Source organism: Sapajus apella, unplaced genomic scaffold (assembly GCF_009761245.1).
Source record: "Sapajus apella isolate SASKATOON/1434 unplaced genomic scaffold, GSC_monkey_1.0 scaffold19, whole genome shotgun sequence".
Taxonomy (NCBI): domain Eukaryota; kingdom Metazoa; phylum Chordata; class Mammalia; order Primates; family Cebidae; genus Sapajus; species Sapajus apella.
The window spans coordinates 16,545,871-16,566,168 of record NW_022436959.1 but is presented as its reverse complement, the minus strand read 5'-3'; the positions used below and the strand labels follow the sequence as shown (position 1 = coordinate 16,566,168).

The following is a 20,298-nucleotide window of genomic DNA, read 5'->3' as shown; positions in this document are numbered from 1 at the left end:
AGTACATTTTGCTTAATACAATTTTAATGATGAGTAGCTTTTCAAAATATGCTAATTTTTTGTAACTGTTAATCCGGTTTGTGAAAGCTCCAACTTGTTTGTGTTTGGTAAACTAGAAAACCCTATTCTCTCAAACTGCTGGCTAACAAAAACTACTGCATCAGTTTTTTAAAGAGAAAAAAAAGCATGAGGTAGATTTAAGGTTTTCACCAATTACAATCCAATCAGTGGCAAAGTAGGAATATCTAATATCCTGGCAAACAATGTATTTTTCATGGAATCTGACTTTCTTTCTTTTATTCCAATTTTAACACTTTCATTAGCTCCAAATCTAAGCCTAAAATGAAGCAAAGAAGTTATCAATTCAGCTACAAAATGTGAATCCATGAATGAACTGCCTAGCCAGAAACTTCAGTTGGAGTGGGGGGCTGGGCAGGGTGAAATTCTGAGATGCTTCCTTTTTCAAACTGTGAGGGATGTGGAATGTAAAGAATGCTGTATATCAACTAAGTGATAAAAGTCACAAAGCCATGATACATTTCTTAAAATTGTGTTTCAGAAGAATTAAATTGTAAATAAGATGGAAAATTCTGAAAGAGCTGAAGATATGCAAGAAAATTATCAGAGAAATGGGTAAGCGTTCACTAAATTCTATAAGTATTCTTCTACAACTTTAAACTAATTATTCATCCTTTCCACACCTATAGCAAAAATGTTTATAATTTTTTCCCAGAAATAGCAATACTATTTTGCATTTTGCTAAACTTCAACATAAGCCGTCTTATAACTAATTTAATAGTGATTTTAGGAAATGCAATAGAATTTACTGCAATAGGATTTATTTATCCAGGATTTATTTATTTAGTGGTTCAGATATCTCCTCTTCTGAATTTCTTGTCTTTAATTTCTTGTCCACCATTATATAGAGGAAAGATGCCTGCAAATTTTAATTTCAATTCTCTGTGGGCCCTTTATTCCATGTGGTACATTTAATAAAAGAAAATGTTGGATTCTGATTTTTTTTCACTGAATAAATGTCTCTGTGAATATGTATGTTATATGAGTTTCTACACCTGGAATTCATTAACTGAGAGTTTTTAAATGGAAATAGTTTTACATCTATTTTATTTCCACTTTTACCATAATAATTGTGTTACATTTGGACATATAGTCTATAAAACTGGAGAAGACCTCTCTAGGTCATGCAGTTTATTAATTCAGAGAATAGCCAGAGAGGGCGTTCCTGAGATACCATTTTCTTATGAGTCAGAATCAGAAGCTTCCTTAGGCTAAAGCAAATTCCATTTGTGAACATTTTGCAAATCAAAAGCAGTGCATCCCAAACTTCTCCTTTAATCTTTTTGTTGTTACTTTCCCAGAGTATGTTTCCCTTTCTAAGCACCTTTTCCTCATAAATTCAAAACATTATGTAAAGATGCCCTAGCATACTGGTGTGAGGGGACGATTTGGGGACAGTTTTATTTTAGAATGCATCTGTGCTCTTAAGAATTACCTGTGGACTGAATAAATCATGTCTTCAGCATGTATTTCACAGGAGGCATTGTAAGTAGTCAGTTAAGAGTTTGGGCTCTGGTATCAGACTTAAATTCAATCACTAGCATAAATTTGGGTTTATTCTGTGACTGTTTCCTCATCTTTCAAGTGGTCATGATAATAATATACTACAGACCTCATTGGTGGACCACAAAAGCTAATTGGTCAGTAGCAACACCAACAGCAAACTGCAACATCCATATGCTATCGCACAGAAAATTAGAATGGGGAGGTGGTTGATTTTGCTAGTTTCCATTCAAAAGTGGGCAAAGGATATGAACAGACACTTTACAAAAGAAGACATACGTGAGGCCAACAAACATATGAAAAAATGCTCATCATCACTGGTCATCAGAGAAATGCAAATCAAAACTACATTGAGATACCATCTCACACCGGTAAGAATGGCGAACATTAAAAAATCTGGAGACAGCAGATGCTGGAGAGGATGTGGAGAAATAGGAACACTTTTGCACTGTTGGTGGGAGTGTAAATTAGTTCAACCATTGTGGAAGACAGTGTGGCGATTCCTCAAGGACATAGAAATAGAAATTCCATTTGACCCAGCAATCCCATTACTGGGTATATATCCAAAGGATTACAAATCGTTCTACTATAAGGACACGTGTACACGAATGTTCATTGCAGCACTGTTTACAATAGCAAAGACCTGGAACCAACCCAAATGCCCATCGATGATAGACTGGATAGGGAAAATGTGGCACATATACACCATGGAATATTATGCAGCCATCAAAAACGATGAGTTTGGGTCCTTTGTAGGGACATGGATGAACCTGGAAACCATCATTCTCAGCAAACTGACAGAAGAGCAGAAGATCAAACACCGCATGTTCTCACTCATAGGCGGGTGTTGAACAATGAGAACACATGGACACAGGGAGGGGAGCACTACACACTGGGGTCAGTTGGGGGGAAATAGGGGAGGGACGGTGGGGGGTGGGAAGCTGGGGAGAGATAGCAAGGGGAGAAATGCCAGATGCAGGTGATGGGGAGGAAGGCAGCAAATCACACTGCCATGTGTGTACCTATGCAACAATTTTGCATGTTCTTCACATGTACCCCAAAACCTAAAATGCAATAAAATAAATAAATGGGGAAAGAAAAAAAAAAAAAGAATTGAGGAACTACACACCTAATTTCATTCGGATGATTAAAGAAGACTGGAGAGGATGGGAGAAAACCATATGAAAGAAAATAGCAACAAGAATTGAAGGTAGGGGTTGGATGGTTACTAATAAGTGAGATTAGTGGGATATAGGTGTGGGGCCTGGCCATGAAATACAGGCAGGATTCCTATTAGGGTGGAGGTGACTCGTTTGTAGCTGAGAGCAGAATCTTCGCTGCTTTGGGCCATGCTGATTTGCACTACTGCAAGTACTGGGCTACCAGCATCTCTAAGTTACCCACCAGTTTGCAAACCGGCCAGGGGCACGCTAGGACTAGGAGCTAGTGGGGCTGTGACCCACGCAATTGAACCAGTTTCCTCCGGGCGCCTCAGGCTCCGCCCTCAGCCTTTGCCAAAGAACACTTGGGCCCGAGAACTGTGTAGAGGGAGGAGACTCCCAAACCCGCCCACCTGCCCACGTATTGCTTTCTTATCGCAACGCTGATAATGAGACTTTCAGAAAACGACCCAAGCCCTCCCTCGAAACCTTTCCATGAGGATCAATCTGAGTTAGAAATGATTTCCCCGAAACAACGCTTATGAAGAGAAGACAGTTTACTGGATCTTAAGCTTCAAAATCCACATCTAGAGGTGGGGAAAGATATTGTAGGGTTTTGCAATGCTAAAGCATTTTTTGTCATCTCATGCCTCGCCCCAGAGCAAATTGACCAGAACACAAGTAAATTATTAATCTTTGGTAGAATAAAATTAAGTGAATTGTCATTTATCAAAACTGACAGAACAATGCGTTATCAAGCTGGAGAGGAGCCCGATGTTTGTCTTCCTGTGATGTCTTTACAGAAAACTTAAACTGTTCCCTCTAGTCTTTTCTTAATGTTTCAGAATTGTGTGTGTGTGTGTGTGAGTGTGTGTGTGTATCTGTGTGTGTGTGCGTGTGTGCGTGTGTGTGTGCGTGTAACTGACAGATTGCTGTGAAATCAGTGGATACAATGTACAACTTTCATTTGGACCTCCTTGAAATGTGAGCATAAAAGCTAATTCATGAAATTTTCAAAAGGGAGACAAAATTCAGAGTACACCTGTTTAATGTGTACCTAATAGAACTCATTTCATTTAAAGCTCTAATTTTGTTACTAAAAGTTAAAAATTACAATCCACCACTTCATACTTATTACCATGGCTAACACTAAGAAAGAGAAAAGAAAAAAGAAAGAACAAGTGTTGGTGAGGATATAGAGAAATTGGAATCTTTGTGCTAGTAGGAATGTAAAATGGTGCAGCTGCTATGGAAGACAGTATAAATGTTCCTCAAAAATTTAGTAATAGGATTAACATGTAATCCAGCAATTCTACTTCTGGGTATACACTCAAAGGAATTAAAAGAAGTGAGTGGAAGATTTATTTGTACACTCATATTCCTAATGGCATTACTAGGAATAGCCAAAATGTGGAAGCAGTTGAAGTGTTTGACAAAGTGTGGCAAAAACATATAATGGAATACTATTGAGCCTTAAAATGTAGAAAAATTCCAACACATACTACAATGTGGATGAAACATAAAGACATTATGCTAAGTGAATAATTCAAGGATGAACTTTGAAGACAGCCAGACACAAGAGGAGAAATGCTGTGTGATTCTGTTTATCTAATATACCTAGAGCAGTCAGATTCATAGAGACAAAATAGAACCGTGATTGCCAGGGGCTGGGAGGAGGGGACAATGGAAAAATGTTTAATGTACACAGAGGTTTACTTTTGCAAAGTAAAAAGAGCTCTGTGAGTAAATCAAAATAAATGGTGGCACAACAACGTGAATGTACTTAGGGCCTTAGTTATACAATTAAAATTATTCAAGAAGTTAAAGTCTATGTTATGTCTATTTACCTAAATTTTTAAAAATTCTACTCCAGACACACATCTTCCCTTGCTAACCCAACAAGTTTACAGACAACCATTATGTTCATTTTAAAAAGTTCAGTGTTGGTATAAATTTGCTACCAAGGTGATACCTGACATTTCAGCAAAATATAAATGGAAAAATTTTGCAAATTATATTCACATTATAACTGTTCCATTTTGAACTTCTATTTTCCAGACCTGTACGAGAACAGCCTAAACTGGGAAAGGAAGCTGTTGGATCTATTGAGATAGTAAGTGAAGTCAGTTAGAAAGTATGCGTATCAGAAAATTTTAGAGACCTGTCAGTAGTACATAGAATGACTGTGTTTATTAGATTGCATCCATTATTTAAGAGGGAACTGAAATAATTCATTAAAGTATCATTTCTGATAGGGAAAAATATAAACAACCTCAAAATTCCACAATAAAGGATGGGGAAGAATAGCATAACATCCACATAATGACTCAGTGTTTTCAAAGTGTGTGTGTGTGTGTGTATGTGTGTGTATCACACATAAATGTTACCAAAAGATATTTCTGAGTGGTGGGAAATTATGAGTGTCTTTTACTATCTATGTTTACATTTCAGTATATTCCAATGATTCTGCATTGTTATATGTTGTTATTATTTTTAAAGCATTACAAATCCTTTAAATCAAAAATAACTAAGTATTTTTTAAAGCTTATATATCAATACACTTCTTTGAAATCATGTTTAAGGAGCATTTCATGCATCTGTTCACAGATATGCCCTTCACCAACTCTAATCTGTGTTAGCCTGGCTATCAATGTTATGTCCCTAGAAATATATATGAAACAGTCCCTATTTTATCAAAAGTCAACTTTAAAAAAAACTGAATAGTAGTGGAACAGGACAAACTTTATCAAGAAGATAGCATTATTCTGGAGGAAGGTGGAGGAGCAGATACTATCTTAATGTCCCTAATGCTGAATGCAGTGCTGTGGAATAACACAATAAATATTCATTAGCTATTGCACTGATAAATGGAAAAAATATTTTTTGGTCTCCATTCATAAAATATGCAGTAAGTTCCTCTTGCTGTTATTCAAATCTAATTACATTTTAATACCATTTAAGTTTTATGTTGGCCTCTCTCAGTAAGATAAATAATCCATGTTTTCAATTTTGCTCATGATTTGCCTTTGGACAGATGCTATGGGGACCTACTACAGGATAGAATATAAAGCATTCAATAGATGGCTTTCAGGCATTTCTTTCTTATTCCAAACAGCCCTTAAAATTATTAATGACCCCCTTAAATATCCTTATTTACAAGATAGATCTTGTTCTGGGTAGAAAAAAGAATCTAAGAAATTTTAAATAATCGAAAATACAATTCATTACATTTTTACTAGTTAGTTCTGGTGACTGTACTTAGCTATGACATTGCTATGATGCCAGTGAGCCTAGGGAATTGAAAGTGTGCAGATCAACTTTCCATAAACTAAGATGTTGTTGTTGCACTGTTCAAAATATCTTAACTTATTGCCAAATCAACCAAATGGAATAAAGTTTTTGATTCATACCTGCATCTGATCCGACTTGTGTCAGGTATCTACAGTTTGTACTGATTGAGCGGCTTTATTTTTTTAATGCCTTTAAAGGAGATGGCAAATTCTTAATTTTGGTATTTGTTTTTACTTTAGATATAAATACATATCTATGATTTTATACATTCATTTACCATCTTAATCAATCTGTAAAGTCATGTTTACTAGATGGCAAAGGCTGTAGGCTGCTGTTTTGCCTGAGTGTTCAGTGTGTTTGTTTTATGGCTATGGTATCACCATGTTCTGTTTTCCTCAGTTCCGCTTTGCTGATAGACTGGACATCACACTCATGATCTTGGGTATACTGGCATCACTGGTGAATGGAGCCTGCCTTCCTTTAATGTCACTGGTTTTAGGAGAAATGAGTGATAACCTTATTAGTGGATGTCTAGTCCAAACCAACACAAGTGAGTACAGGACTATTTTTCTGAATCACTGAATACACAAAATTAATTAAATTAAAAAGCCTCTGAACAGAGAAATAAATAATCAACAGAGTGAATAGACAACTTGTAGAATGGGAGAAAATATTTGCAAATTATGCAACCAACAAAAAACTAATATCTAGAATTTTCAAGGAATTCAAACATCTCAACAACAATAAAATAAACGTTAATAACCCCATTAAAAAGTGGGCCAAGGACATAAACTTTTCAAAGGGAGCCATACCAATGGCCAAAAAGCATATGAAAAAATGCTCAACATCAGTAATCATCAGAGAAATGCAAATAAAACCACAGTGAAGCACTGTCTTACACCAATCAGAATATCTACTATTAAAGAGTCAAATATAACAGATGCTGGTGAGAATGCAGAGAGAGGGGAACACTTATACAGTATTGGGTAATGTAAATTTGTAAATTAGTACGGCATTTATGGAAAACAGTATAAAACAGTATATAGATTTCTCAAAGAACTAAAGATTGAACTACCATTCAATTTAGCAGTGTACCCAAAGGAAAATAAATCATTGTGTCAGAAAGATGTCTGCACTTGTATGTTTATTGCAGCCCTATTCACAATAGCAAAGATATAGAATCAATCTAAGTGTTCACAATGAGTGAATGAATAAAGACAATGTTTACATACATACATACATACATACCATGGAATACTGCTCAGCCATGAAAAAGAATAAAACCATGTTTTTTTTTTTTTTGCAGCAACATGGATGGAACTAGAGGCCATTATTTTAAATGAAATAACTCAGAAATAGAAAGTCAAATAGCACATGTTTTCCCTTATAAGTGGGAACCAAATAATGTGTACACATGAGCAGAGAGAGTGGAATAATAGATACTGGAGACTCAGAAGGGTGAGAGGGTAAGAGGGGGTGTAAGAGATAAAAAATTACTTAATGGCTACAAAGTTCACAATTTGGGTGATGGTTACACAAAAAGCCGAGACTTCACCACTATGCAACGTATCCAGGTAACACAACTGCACTTGTACCCCCTAAATCTATAAACAAAATTATATAGCCACAAACGGCCACAGCTAACCTATTGGATAGTGCAGATTAGGAATTAAAACTAAAGAAGAACAGAGGATACTAGAGGCTGGGAAGGATAGAGAGAAGGAAGAGATAAGGAGATATTTATTCATGTTAAAATTAGAGCTAGACAGGAGAAATAAGTTCTAGTGTCCTATAGTACTATAGTTAACTATGACTCTAGTTACCAATAATATTGATTTCAAATACCTAGAAGAAAGATACTGAATGTTCCCAATACAAAGAAATGATAAATGTTTGAGATAATGAATATGCTAATTAATCTGATCTGATCACTGTATGACATATGTATTACAGCACCACTATGTTCCTCATAAATATGTACAATTATTATGTGTCCACTATGATTTTTTTAATTAAAAAAAAAAAAAAAGAATTAAGGCCCAGAAGATGTCACTGCAATGTGATGGGTGTCCCTTGAAAACATGGTGTCCACTTTGTGGGGAGAAGAATAGGAATCATTTAGGTTTAGAGTAAAGACTAAGAGAGTTTTAGTGAAACAATATGGAAATCCAGTGAATACACTCAGTAAGGTAGTCTCTTCCTTAACAAACTCAGAACATGTTGAATAAATAAACCATACTGTTTAATACCTAAAATTACAAAAACAAAACATCCTTATAAATTATTTGTTATTCAGACTTTATAATCTTTTGTTTGGATACAACTTTACCATAGTAGTCTGAATAATTAATCTCCAAATTTAGTGTGAGTAAAACCTTACTATTTTTATTTTTAAAAGCATTTTTTTACTATTTATTTGTTGCATACATTTTGTGATTTTTAATGTTTATAGAAGTAGAATTTTCAATGACGCTCATAAGGAATATTTTTTAAAGAGAAATTCAAGTCCTTTCTCTCCCACAATATTGCTAGGAGGCAATATTTTTAGGAACAATGTTTATTTCCTTTATTTGCTCAGCTAAATCTCATTAAAATCTCCATTTCTGCCATATGAATTTTGGTATTTTTTTCTACCACAATTCCACAAATAGAATATGTGAGAAATGATCATTTGCATATAAATAAATATCATAAACATTGCAATATATGATGATGTTACGGTTATATAGCAGATGAAGAGTCATGATGTCTGTAGTTCATTTCAAATGGAGGTTTAAAGAAGAAAATTATAATCATGGATATCAACCATGGTTTTGTGTTGTTGGTGAAATCAGGACTTTAGTATACTAATCATTGTACAGTATTTTTTTCTACTAGAAGATATATAAAAAATTTACATAGAAAACTTATAATCCAAAGATTACTTTAAACACTGTTTTACTATGTTGCTATCCTGGTTATACTCAACAGGTTTCAGTGAGCTTTCCATTTTTCCTGTGACTAATTCTTTTAGAACTTTCACACGTTCTTGCTTTTCTTGGGACTTTTGAAATCATTCCCTGTAGTGTTTCAAACTTAATTCAAAGTCCATAATTTCAGGCAGGAGCGAGGAATTCTATTACTATTACTTTCCTGACTGTTGCCTGATCAGAGATGTCCCAAAGAATTCTTTCCATTTATGAGCTACATAGTTAATGCTTCCTTGTATATTTCCAAGTTGCATGAGTACTTCTTGAGATCAGAGATAATTATTTCCAGTTCTAGTTAAAGAATAGAAAATGAGATGATAACAAGCCTGTGTGTAGTCAGTAAATCTGTTATCTTAACAGTGCACTATATTTGGTTTGGAGAGCTATCTATGCATCAGTATGAACAATTATAAATTAATTTCCTCTGTAATTTAAAAAACCTTTTTTTTATAGCAAATTATCAGAACTGTACTCAGTCTCAAGAGAAGCTGAATGAAGACATAACTGTGTAAGTCCAAATGAAATGTTAATATTATATTTGCTGCATGATGCTTTATTTAAAGCTTTTAAGAAAAAAGCAACTGAAATTTTGTATGACTGTTAATATTACATAAAAATGATTAAAGCAAACATTTCCTCTTCTTTCATTAGGTATATAAAATACAGTGAGTACATATTTTTTCTTCTACTTGAATGGTATATAGGTCATATGCTTTGAGTTGTATTTGATGAAGTTGCCTTCAATTAAAAGATTGTAAAGATTTGCATTTTTATAGCAATTTTGCCTCCTAGCACTATCCTAGGAGACAAAGGACTTGAATTTCCCTTTAAAAAATTATATTCCTTATGAACCTCATTGAAAATTCTACTTCTATAAACATTAAAAATCACAAAATGTATGCAACAAATAAATAGTAAAAATAATAAAATACTTTTAAAAATAAAAATAGTAAGGTTTTACACTAAATTTGGAGATTAATCATTCAGACTACTATGGTAAAGCTGTATCCAAACAAAAAATTAGAAAGTCTGAATAACAAATAATTTATAAGGATGTTCTGTTTTTGTAATTTTAAACAGTGTGGTTTATTTACTCAACATGTTCTGAATTTATTAGGTAGACACTACCTGGATTTCCATACTGTTTCACTAAAACTCTCTTCGTCTTTACTCTAAACCTAAATGATTCCTATTCTTCTCCCCACAAAGTGGACACCATGTTTTCAAGGGACACCCATCACATTGCAGTGACATCTTCTGGGCCTTAATTCTTTTTTTTTTTTAATTAAAAAAATCATAGTGGACACATAATAATTGCACATATTTATGAGGAACATAGTGGTGCTGTAATACATATGTCATACAGTGATCAGATCAGATTAATTAGCATATTCATTATCTCAAACATTTATCATTTCTTTGTGTTGGGAACATTCAGTATCTTTCTTCTAGGTATTTGAAATCAATATTATTGGTAACTAGAGTCATAGTTAACTATAGTACTATAGGACACTAGAACTTATTTCTCCTGTCTAGCCCTAATTTTAACATGAATAAATATCTCCTTATCTCTTCCTTCTCTCTACCCTTCCCAGCCTTTAGTATCCTGTTCTTCTTTAGTTTTAATTCCTAATCTACCTTTTATTTCTTTATGTTGCTTGATTGCTCTGACTATAAATTTGAATTAATTAAAATTAAATAAAATTTAAAATTCAGTTTCTCATTTTCAGTCACATGTCAAGTGTTAACAGTCATATCTGGCTGGCTGCCATACAATACAGCATAGATATTGAACATTTGTTTCATCATGGACAGTTCTATTGGATAGTGCTGTTATGGGCTACAATGTGAATGACGTCCACTTGAATTCCATATTGCTGCAGCCTCAGCTTTCTTTGAGTAAAGTTCTTTTCTTAGCTAATTTACACAAAATTTCTTTATATTGGGTCTTTTGAAAATTCTTGATTAGGATCTAGAGTAATGTTTTCTACTGAATTTTTGGTCTTAAAGTATTAAAGCAGGGCTCTGATATGCAATCACGAAGTATACTTTTCTTTTACAAAAAGTTTAAAAAATTTTCAAATGGAGATCCATTCAAAAGTACTCAATGAAAGGGAAAATAAGATGAAAAGATATGTCTGTGTACAGTTATTTAAGGGCTACAAAATTGATAAGGAAACATACTTACCATTTATAGTACTTGTTATACTATTATTATTTTATTTTATTTTTTGGAGATGGAGTCTTGGTCTGTCGCCCAAGCTGGAGTGCAGTGGCATGATCTTGGCTCACTGCAACCTCCACCTCCTGGGTTCTAGCAATTCTCCTGCCTCAGCCTCCTGAGTAACTGGGATTACAGAGGCACACTGCCATGCCCAGCTAATTTTTTGTATTTCAGTAGAGACAGGGTTTTGCCATGTTGCCCAGACTGGTCCTGAACTCCTGAGCTCAGGCAATCCACCCACCTCGGCCTCCCAAAGTGCATGAGCCACTGCACCTGGCCTGTTTTTATTTTTATTTTTTAAAGATTTGTTTAAATAATAAGAGATTTATTACCAAGACCAGCCGCGGTGGCTCACGCATGTAATCCCAACATTTTAGAAGGTGGAGTCCAGCAGATCACTTGAGGTCAGGAATTCAAGACCAGCCTGGCCAACATGGTGAAACCCCATCTTTAGTAAGAATACAAAAATTAGCTGGGTGTGGTGGTGGGCACCTGTAGTCCCAGCTACTCAGGAAGCTGAGGCAGGAGAATCACTTGAACCTGGGAGTCAGAGATTGCAGTGAGCCAAGATCACACCATTGCACTCCAGCCTGGGTGAAAGAGAGAGACTCCATTAAAAACAAGAAAAGAAAAAAAAAAAGAAAAGAAGAAAAGAGAAAAGAAAAGAACACCTATAACATTCAATACATTAATATTTATTATAATTAATATATTCTGAAGTACATTAATACTTTGAAAATATTTGTGATACATGTTAAAGAAGATCCTTCAGTCAAATTGGTTTAAAACATTATCTATGACAGCCTTCTATGGGATACACACATGACAATACGGCTAGTAAAGGCTCCACTTAGTTAGCGAGGTTTAATCCAAGTTTTCCAACCCTATTAATATTTGATTATGGAACCTAATTTCTTTCCATTAAAACTTATTAGCATCTGTGGAACTAATATTTTAATGAAAATATTTTTGGGAAGCATTGATTTGCATAATTCTTCTGACTGTAATGTAATAATACTTCTTCCATTTGTAATAATCAGAAACTGAATTCTATTCTACCTGTTATTTTCCAAAGAAAATGACTCAGCTTTATAATTTCAATGTTAAGTCTATGTCTCTGTCTTAGTTATCAGAAAATTATTCTAAAAATAGTTGAATCTTTTCTTGCTAACTCCAGATTAGAATGACTAAATAGTGCCATGATTACTGCTATTCAATATGTTTCCTTCTCTTTTGCTGTCAAAAGTTGATTACTTAATTCTATATGAATTATAGAATTAAGTAATCTTAATTCTATAATTAAGCAACTTGATCCTTTTCTTTTGCCACTTCTAACTATCTAGCATAACCTACTTGAAACAGAAGGGACAAACTAGACAGCCAAGTTTGTGTTAGATTAGCAGATATATAGTAAATGCTCAATAAATGAAGCCATTAAATCAATCCTAATTTGGGTGACTTTTGGAATCAGAAAGCTAAGCCCTCAACGGTGGCTTCATTTCATGGCGTAAAATTAATTGCCTTGGCTCTGAGACTACTAAAATTCTTCTTCTGGATCCCAGGTAGTTTGGAAGTCTGATTACTAGATGAATGAGGAGTTAATAAGTAGAGTTCTTCCATGTGGAAAAATTGAATGTGTTGTTTTGTTTGTTTGTTTATAAGGAATTTTTTTTAAAAGTAAGTCAGTGCTTCTATAAAATTATTTTAAATTATTTTTTCTGATTAAATCATATTTTCATTGTAGAAAATGTGAAAAGATACAAATGGTCAAAGATGACAATTAAATCACATACATAATCCCACCACTAATACCTATAAATATTAATTTCTGTTCATATTACTATAGTATTTTTACATAGTGGTACATATTTAATTTTAGTACAATTGTACTGTTTATATGATTTTAATACCTTTGTTGATGTATAATTTACTTAGCATATAATTTATCAGTTTTAATTGTGCAGCTTAATGATTTTTGTAAATGTATAGGGTTGTACAACCATCATCACAATGTTTTTAGAACATCTTTCTACAAAGATTCTCATTTGCAACCAATCCCTATTCCCATGCCCAGCTTGAGGCAACTCCTTATCTGCTTTTATCTTGAAAGATTTGCATATTATTGACATTGCATATACATGGAAATATATAATATGTAAGGTTCTTGCACCTGGCTTCTTTTGTTGGCATACCGTTTTTGAGGTTCATCCATGTTATAACAGGTAGGAGTAGTTTATTGCATGTTATTGCTTACTAGTAATCCATTGCAAAGCTGTATCACATTATGTTTATCTCTTCAACAGCTGATGGATATTTGGATTATTTCTACTTTTTGGCTATTTACAAATAATGCTTCTGTGAACACTGATCTACACTTCTTTGTGTGGACATATGTTTTTATTACTCTAGAGTAGACCTAAGAGTGGAATTGCTGGGTCATATGGTAAATTTAGGTTTGTCACTTTGAAACACTGCCAAACTATTTTTTCAAAGTGGCTACACCATTTTACTGTCTCACCAGCAGGGTCTGAGGGTTCCAGTTTCTCCACATCCTTATCAACACCTGTTACTGTCTGCCTTTTTAATTACAGCCTTTGTAGTAGGTATGAAGGGGTATTATGACTTTAATTTGCATTTCCCTAGTGACTAATGATGAGCATTTAATGTACTTTTTAATCTATCAATACATTTTCTTTGATGAAATGTCCATTCAAATATTTTACCTATTTTTAAATTGTGCCATTTGTCCTCTTATTATTAAGTGGAAATAATTCTTTATAAATTCTGATTACAAGTTCTTTGTCAGATATACAATTGGTAAATAGTTCCTCTCCATCTGTTGGAGTTTTCACTTTCTTAGAGGTTTCTTTTGAAGGACAAAATTTTTAACTTTGGTAAAGTTCAATTCATTAAGTTTTTATTTTATGGATTACACTTTTGGGTGTGGGAATTTTTTGCCTAACCCAGGGTGATGAAGATTTTCCTTTACATTTTCTTCTTGAAATCACAATGTTTTAACTTTTTTTTTTTTTTTTTTTTTTTTTTGAGATGGAGTTTCACTCTTGTTACCCAGGCTGGAGTGCAATGGCACGATCTCGGCTCACCACAACCTCTGCCTCCTGGGTTCAGGCAATTCTCCTGCCTCAACCTCCTGAGTAGCTGGGATTACAGGCACGCACCACCATGCCCAGCTAATGCTTTGTATTTTTAGTAGAGGTAGGGTTTCACCATGTTGACCAGGATGGTCTCGATCTCTTGACCTCGTGATCCACCTGCCTCGGCCTCCCAAAGTGCTGGGATTACAGGCTTGAGCCACTGCGCCCGGCTGTTTTAACTCTTAAACCCTTAGGTCTGTGATCCATTTTGAGTTAATCTCAGTGAATGATGTGAGGTAATGGTTTAAATTTATCTTTTTTGCATGTGGCTATCCAATTGTCCCAGAATCATTTGTTGAAAACATAAATGCATTTCTCAAGTGCATTGCCTTGGCACCTTTGCTAAAAATCAACTGCCAATAAATGTAAGGGTCAGTTTCTGTTCTCTCAGCTCTGTTGCAGTTATTGATATATCTGTCTTTATGCCAGTACTATACTGTTTAGATTACTGTAGTTTTATAGTTTTAATAAATAAACTCAGGAAATGTAAGTTCTCCAAATTTGTTCTTCTTTTTAAAAATTACTTTGATTATTCTGAGTTCTCTACATTTCTATATATATATTTTTTTATGATCACCTTGTCTATTTAGGAGAGCACACGTGAGAATTTTGACAGGGATTGCATTGAATCTATCGATAAATTTGGGGAAAACTGTCATCTTAACAACACTGAGTCTCCCAGTCCATCAACAAGGAGTGTCTCTTCATTTATTTAGATCTTCTTTAGCTTCTCCTAATAATGTCTTGTGGTTTTCAGTGTATTCATCTTACATTCATTTACTTGATTGTTGCAAACATTTTCCCCACAACATTAAAAAAATTCAGCTAGGTGATTTGTATTAAGGCTGTAGTGTTCCATCCTATCCTTGAATAGTACCTCTTACAAGAAAACACAGTAAATTATTTGTGATAGTTGTTATGTTCTGCTAAAGTTTCTGTGAAAATTGAATTATCAAATTCTAAACCATCCATTACCCTTAGGAGAAATACAGTGTTAGGATCCTGTGAGCCTCTGGTAACAAACTTTTCATCAACCAAATAATATGCAACCTCACTTTATGTGTGTTTTTGTTTAAAGTCATCTTATTTAATATGTGCCAGTGATTCTTTAACATTGAATTCATCGTCAACAGCACTATATCTCATGCCCGAATGAAGCTTATCTGACACACCTGTTTTCTACATAGGACACATCACAGCCTTCTAGCAACTACCTCACTAGCCTCTTGGCAGATTCACTTAATTCTTCCTCTACCTGAGTGTTCTCAGCCAGTCCCTTTGTTTTAATTATCACCCGCCTAACAGTTACTGCTTTCAAATCCACATCCCTGGCCTAGACCCCCTCTCTTGTGCTTCCATTTCTCATTTTCAGCTTCTTACTTGATCTCCACTTTGAGGTTTAACAGGCATTTCAGTATTTGCAAATCTAAATCCAAGCTCTCTCTATGTCCTGCAAATCTTGTCTTTGTCCCAGTCCCTCGCAAGCAGAGTGATATCCTCATCACCAGCTGCTCAACTCAAAACCTAAGAAGTTATTCTTGATTTCTCCCTTTCCTACATTCCTCATATCTAATACATTGGCAACTTTTTTTCAGGAAGACAAAGATTACTTTATTATTACACACACACACACACACACACACACACACACTATGAGACACCAGTGTGTACCTGTAGTCCCAGTGTTACGGACCATCAGTGCCAGCTACTCAGGAGGCTGAGGCAGGAGAATCCCTTAAGCCTCAGAATTTGAGGACAGCCTGGGCAATACAGCAAGATCCCATCCTTTTTTTAAAAAGCAAAAAAAGTATAAAGCACTAAGAAATCTAAATATCCATGCTAGAGCAAACAGTTGGCAATTGAACATCCTGGGTCAATTGTATGCTTGAAGGAGACTGTGACTGATAAGATCCCCATGGGAGAGACAGAATCCTCATAGGCAAAGGGCCGGCCTACCTGTGACAACTTTTCAAGTTCTCTCTTCTCTTCAAGGATCATGAAAGGTACTTCATTCAAGGTGAGGCATACAATCTGGTGCTCTTCAGGCAGATCAAATTCTCATAATCTAGAGGACTGAATGAAAATAATTTTTCTTTTTCTGGATAGGTAGCATTTGGAGGCAGGAAAGGAGATTTTTGCTTTGACAGTCTTCCCAGTCATGTGTCTGGCAGAGAAAGTTGGTTGTTCTTATTCAGGGTGTCCATTAGTCTGGCAATTTTTGTTTCTAAAATACACATAAAATCTGTCTGTTTCTTTTTATGTAGATTGCCATGATCCTCATCCAGGCCCCAATTCTTCTCACCTTGGCCATGGCAGTAGCTTCTTAACAGAACTTCCTGCTTCCATTATTTCTGCTTTCATCCATCCTCCACAGAGAAGCTGGAGTGGTCTTTTAAAAAGTTGATAATGCCATGCCATGCTTAGATCTTCCAATGATCTTCTGCTTCTCTTGGAATAAAAGGTGAAATATGCACCATAAAAACCCTAGAATATGCCAGATTCTCCAGCCTCATCGTTTCTTACCACTGTGGACTTCTTTTGTTTCTGCAACATGCTAAACAACTTTTTTTTGACTCAGTCTCTCCTGGGAGAGATGTTTTTCCACTCCCTGGAATGCACTTCCTGCTCTTTTTATGGCTGGCTTAATTTCATGTTTTGGATCCCAGCTATAATATCACTTCCTCACAGAAACTTTTCTTAACCACTCTATTTATCTGCACTAGCTCTCCCGACCCACATTTGCCCACCAGCTATTCTGTGGCCTATCACCCTGTTTACTTACTTCATAGAAAAACCTATTTTTTTTTCTTTGTGTATTGTCTACCTCCTCCCAGAATTGGAGGACTTATTATCTTGCTCATGGCTGTGTCTCAAGAACCTCACATATAGTGGGCACTCAGTATACATTTATTAAATAATTACATTTCTTGTCTGGTCTCCTACTGTTCCATATTTGGATGGTTTTCAGCTTTTCCATATTGTTACAAATGCTACTAAAACCATTTATATAGATGAATCTTTGTATATATCACCTTAGGGTGAATTCCTTAAGTTGAATTTTGGGCTGACTATGGATAGTTTTTAAGCTTTTTATCAAATGCTTTTGACTGCTATCATTTTTTTTTTTTTACCCTCCAGTTCTGCCTACAGTTGCCTAATTATCTCAATGGAAATTTTTCATATGAAAGTATTAAAAATACTGAAAGGAAATACAAGTAGCAAGTGTTTAAAAATGCTAATTTCTGGCCGGGCGCGGTGGCTGACGCCTGTAATCCCAGCACTTTGGGAGGCCGAGGCGGGTGGATCACGAGGTCAAGAGATCAAGACCATCCTGGTCAACATGGTGAAATCCCGTCTCTACTAAAACTACAAAAAATTAGCTGGGCATGGTGGCACGTGCCTGTAGTCCCAGCTACTCAGGAGACTGAGGCAGGAGAATTGCCTGAACCCAGGAGGCGGAGGTTGCGGTGAGCCAAGATCGCGCCATTGCACTCCAGCCTGGGTAACAAGAGTGAAACTCCGTCTCAAAAAAAAAAAAAAAAAGCTAATTTCTGCCAATAATGTAAAAGATATACTCTATGTCTTACCAGGGAAACCTAGATCATTACATTCAATGTACTTCACCTCATCGCATGTTAATTTTAGTTCTCTTTATTGGTTCTAGGATAAATTTCCTCAATCAAATACTGTGATTGACTTTTTGCGTGTAACAAGAGGAAAATGTGCTGCTGTCTCACATTCTAACACTCTTTCTTCAGGTTGACCCTGTATTATGTTGGAATAGGTGTTGCTGCCTTGATTTTTGGCTACATACAGATTTCCTTTTGGATTGTAACTGCAGCACGACAGACCAAGAGGATTCAAAAACAGTTTTTTCACTCAGTTTTGGCACAGGACATCGGCTGGTTTGATAGCTGTGACATCGGTGAACTTAACACTCGTATGACTGAGTAAGAAGATGACATTGTAGTATGTTAGCTTTGTTTTCATATGTGACATGTAAATAACAACTGCATTTATTTGCTTGTTTCAGTGACATCGACAAAATCAGTGATGGTATTGGAGACAAGATTGCTCTGTTTTTTCAAAACATGTCTACTTTTTTGATTGGCCTGGCAATTGGTTTGATGAAAGGTTGGAAACTCACCCTAGTGACTCTATCCATGTCTCCTCTTATAATGGCTTCAGCAGCAGCATGTTCTAAGGTAAGCGAGCTAGCTGATACAATAGTGAATGAAAGCAGCAGTGTGGACTAAATGACTCACTCAATTTGTCAAAAAGTGCCTTTTCTATTCATTTGTCACGTCCCAAACTACAAAGGGATATTATACACCACAAATATTTTTGATTTTGTTCATAATTAGTCGCCTTTCTATCTTCAAGTTATTTGGCTAAAATAAAATTTGTTCTTAATATCTTACAACATTGAAAACATTTCTCTTCATTTAGCAGTCTAACATAACTTCAAGTGGTAGCATGGATAAAATACGATGCCATTATACACGTGATGTTTAGTTATTGCTATTGGGACAGCCTTGTTGGTTCTAAATTCCCAGATAAATGTGTTACGATTCATTTCACTGTGTAGAATGGAATAAGAATATCCTAAAACAGTAAACGCTTAAAACACTTTTTTATAGCACCCTCTTAAAGTTTATGTATATACACATCTATATGTAAATGCTTTTTGAGGCAAAGTCTCACTTTGTCACCCAAGCTGGAGTACAGTGGTGCAAACAAAGTTCACTGCAGCCTCTACTTCCCAGGCTCAAGTCATCCTCCCACCTCAGCCCCCAAGTAGCTGGGACTACAGGTGCATGTGACCATGCCCACCTAACTTTTGTACTTTTTGTAGAGACAGGTTTTTGCCATGTTGCCCAGGCTAATCTTAAATTCCTGGGCTCAAGCGAACTACCCACCTTGGCCTCCCAAAGTGCTGGGATTGCAGGCTAGTAAGCCACCTCACTAGCCAAGTTAATATTTTGATAAGGCTTTCAATTACATTTCAAAATTCTGCTAATATCTATTTTTATGTACCACATGAATATGTTTCAGTTTTTTAAACAAATTATGTACTTGCATTCTAAATTACATTTTTAGCCTGTTTTGGTGTAGACCACAAAATTGTAATCTTATTTACAGCCTGGTTTTGAAACCAGTATCTTATGAAATCTAAAAACAACAAATATATCTCTAATATTACTCTCCAAATCATATCTTTGGCAATTCTATCAGTGTATATACTCATACATAAATCAGAGGCACAGTGCTTTAAACTTTGCAATACTAATTGTTCTTCATGGAAACCCAGTTCATAACATTCCCAGAGTTTATTTGCTAACCATACACAAATTCAACCAAACAAGAATTTTCAGCAATAAAATATTCGATAGTGGGCTAATCCCTTAACAACAGGCTTGGATATTTGGACAGCACACCTTTACTTAGTGTGACTCCAAGTGTTGACTTTGTAGCCTTTATCAAAACCTTCATCCTCAGCTTATTTGAAATGAGGAAGGAAATCTCAATAGAAAGATTGGCTGCAGTAAGTTACTAAGATCAGAACCTTAACTGCCCACAGAAGAGAGGTAAACAAGGAAGTTTAAAGGAATAGCAGTGGGTAGTCTAAATTCTATTACTGTATTAATTGATCAAGAAGCAGTAGGTGAAGGTCAGAGTTATCCAAATGATGCAATACCAGAATGGACCGTTTCTACCTTCCTTCAATTCAACCTGGCAATTACCTATTAAACACTTGCTAAGTACAAGGATTTGTGCCAGGTGGTGTTTCCCCTCTAGTGATATACTACAGGAATAATTATCTTTAGTAAGTGAACTCAGAAAATAATGAGTATTACTCAGCTTCTTCTATCCTCTGACTTTAACAGTTATTCAAGCATGCCTTATGTAAAATCAGC

The 20,298-nt window shown here is 35.3% G+C and overlaps 1 protein-coding gene across 1 annotated transcript in view; it reads left to right on the top strand.

Moving 5' to 3' along the window:
- Nucleotides 1-580: 580 nt before the first annotated feature.
- Nucleotides 581-20,298, top strand: part of ABCB5 (ATP binding cassette subfamily B member 5) — a 123,780-nt gene continuing 104,062 nt past the window's right edge. The window contains exons 1-6 of the mRNA XM_032287027.1: nt 581-633; nt 4,800-4,854; nt 6,432-6,582; nt 9,455-9,509; nt 18,139-18,330; nt 18,414-18,585. Of these exons, the coding sequence (XP_032142918.1) occupies nt 581-633; nt 4,800-4,854; nt 6,432-6,582; nt 9,455-9,509; nt 18,139-18,330; nt 18,414-18,585 (678 nt within the window). The remainder of the gene's footprint in view (nt 634-4,799; nt 4,855-6,431; nt 6,583-9,454; nt 9,510-18,138; nt 18,331-18,413; nt 18,586-20,298) is intronic.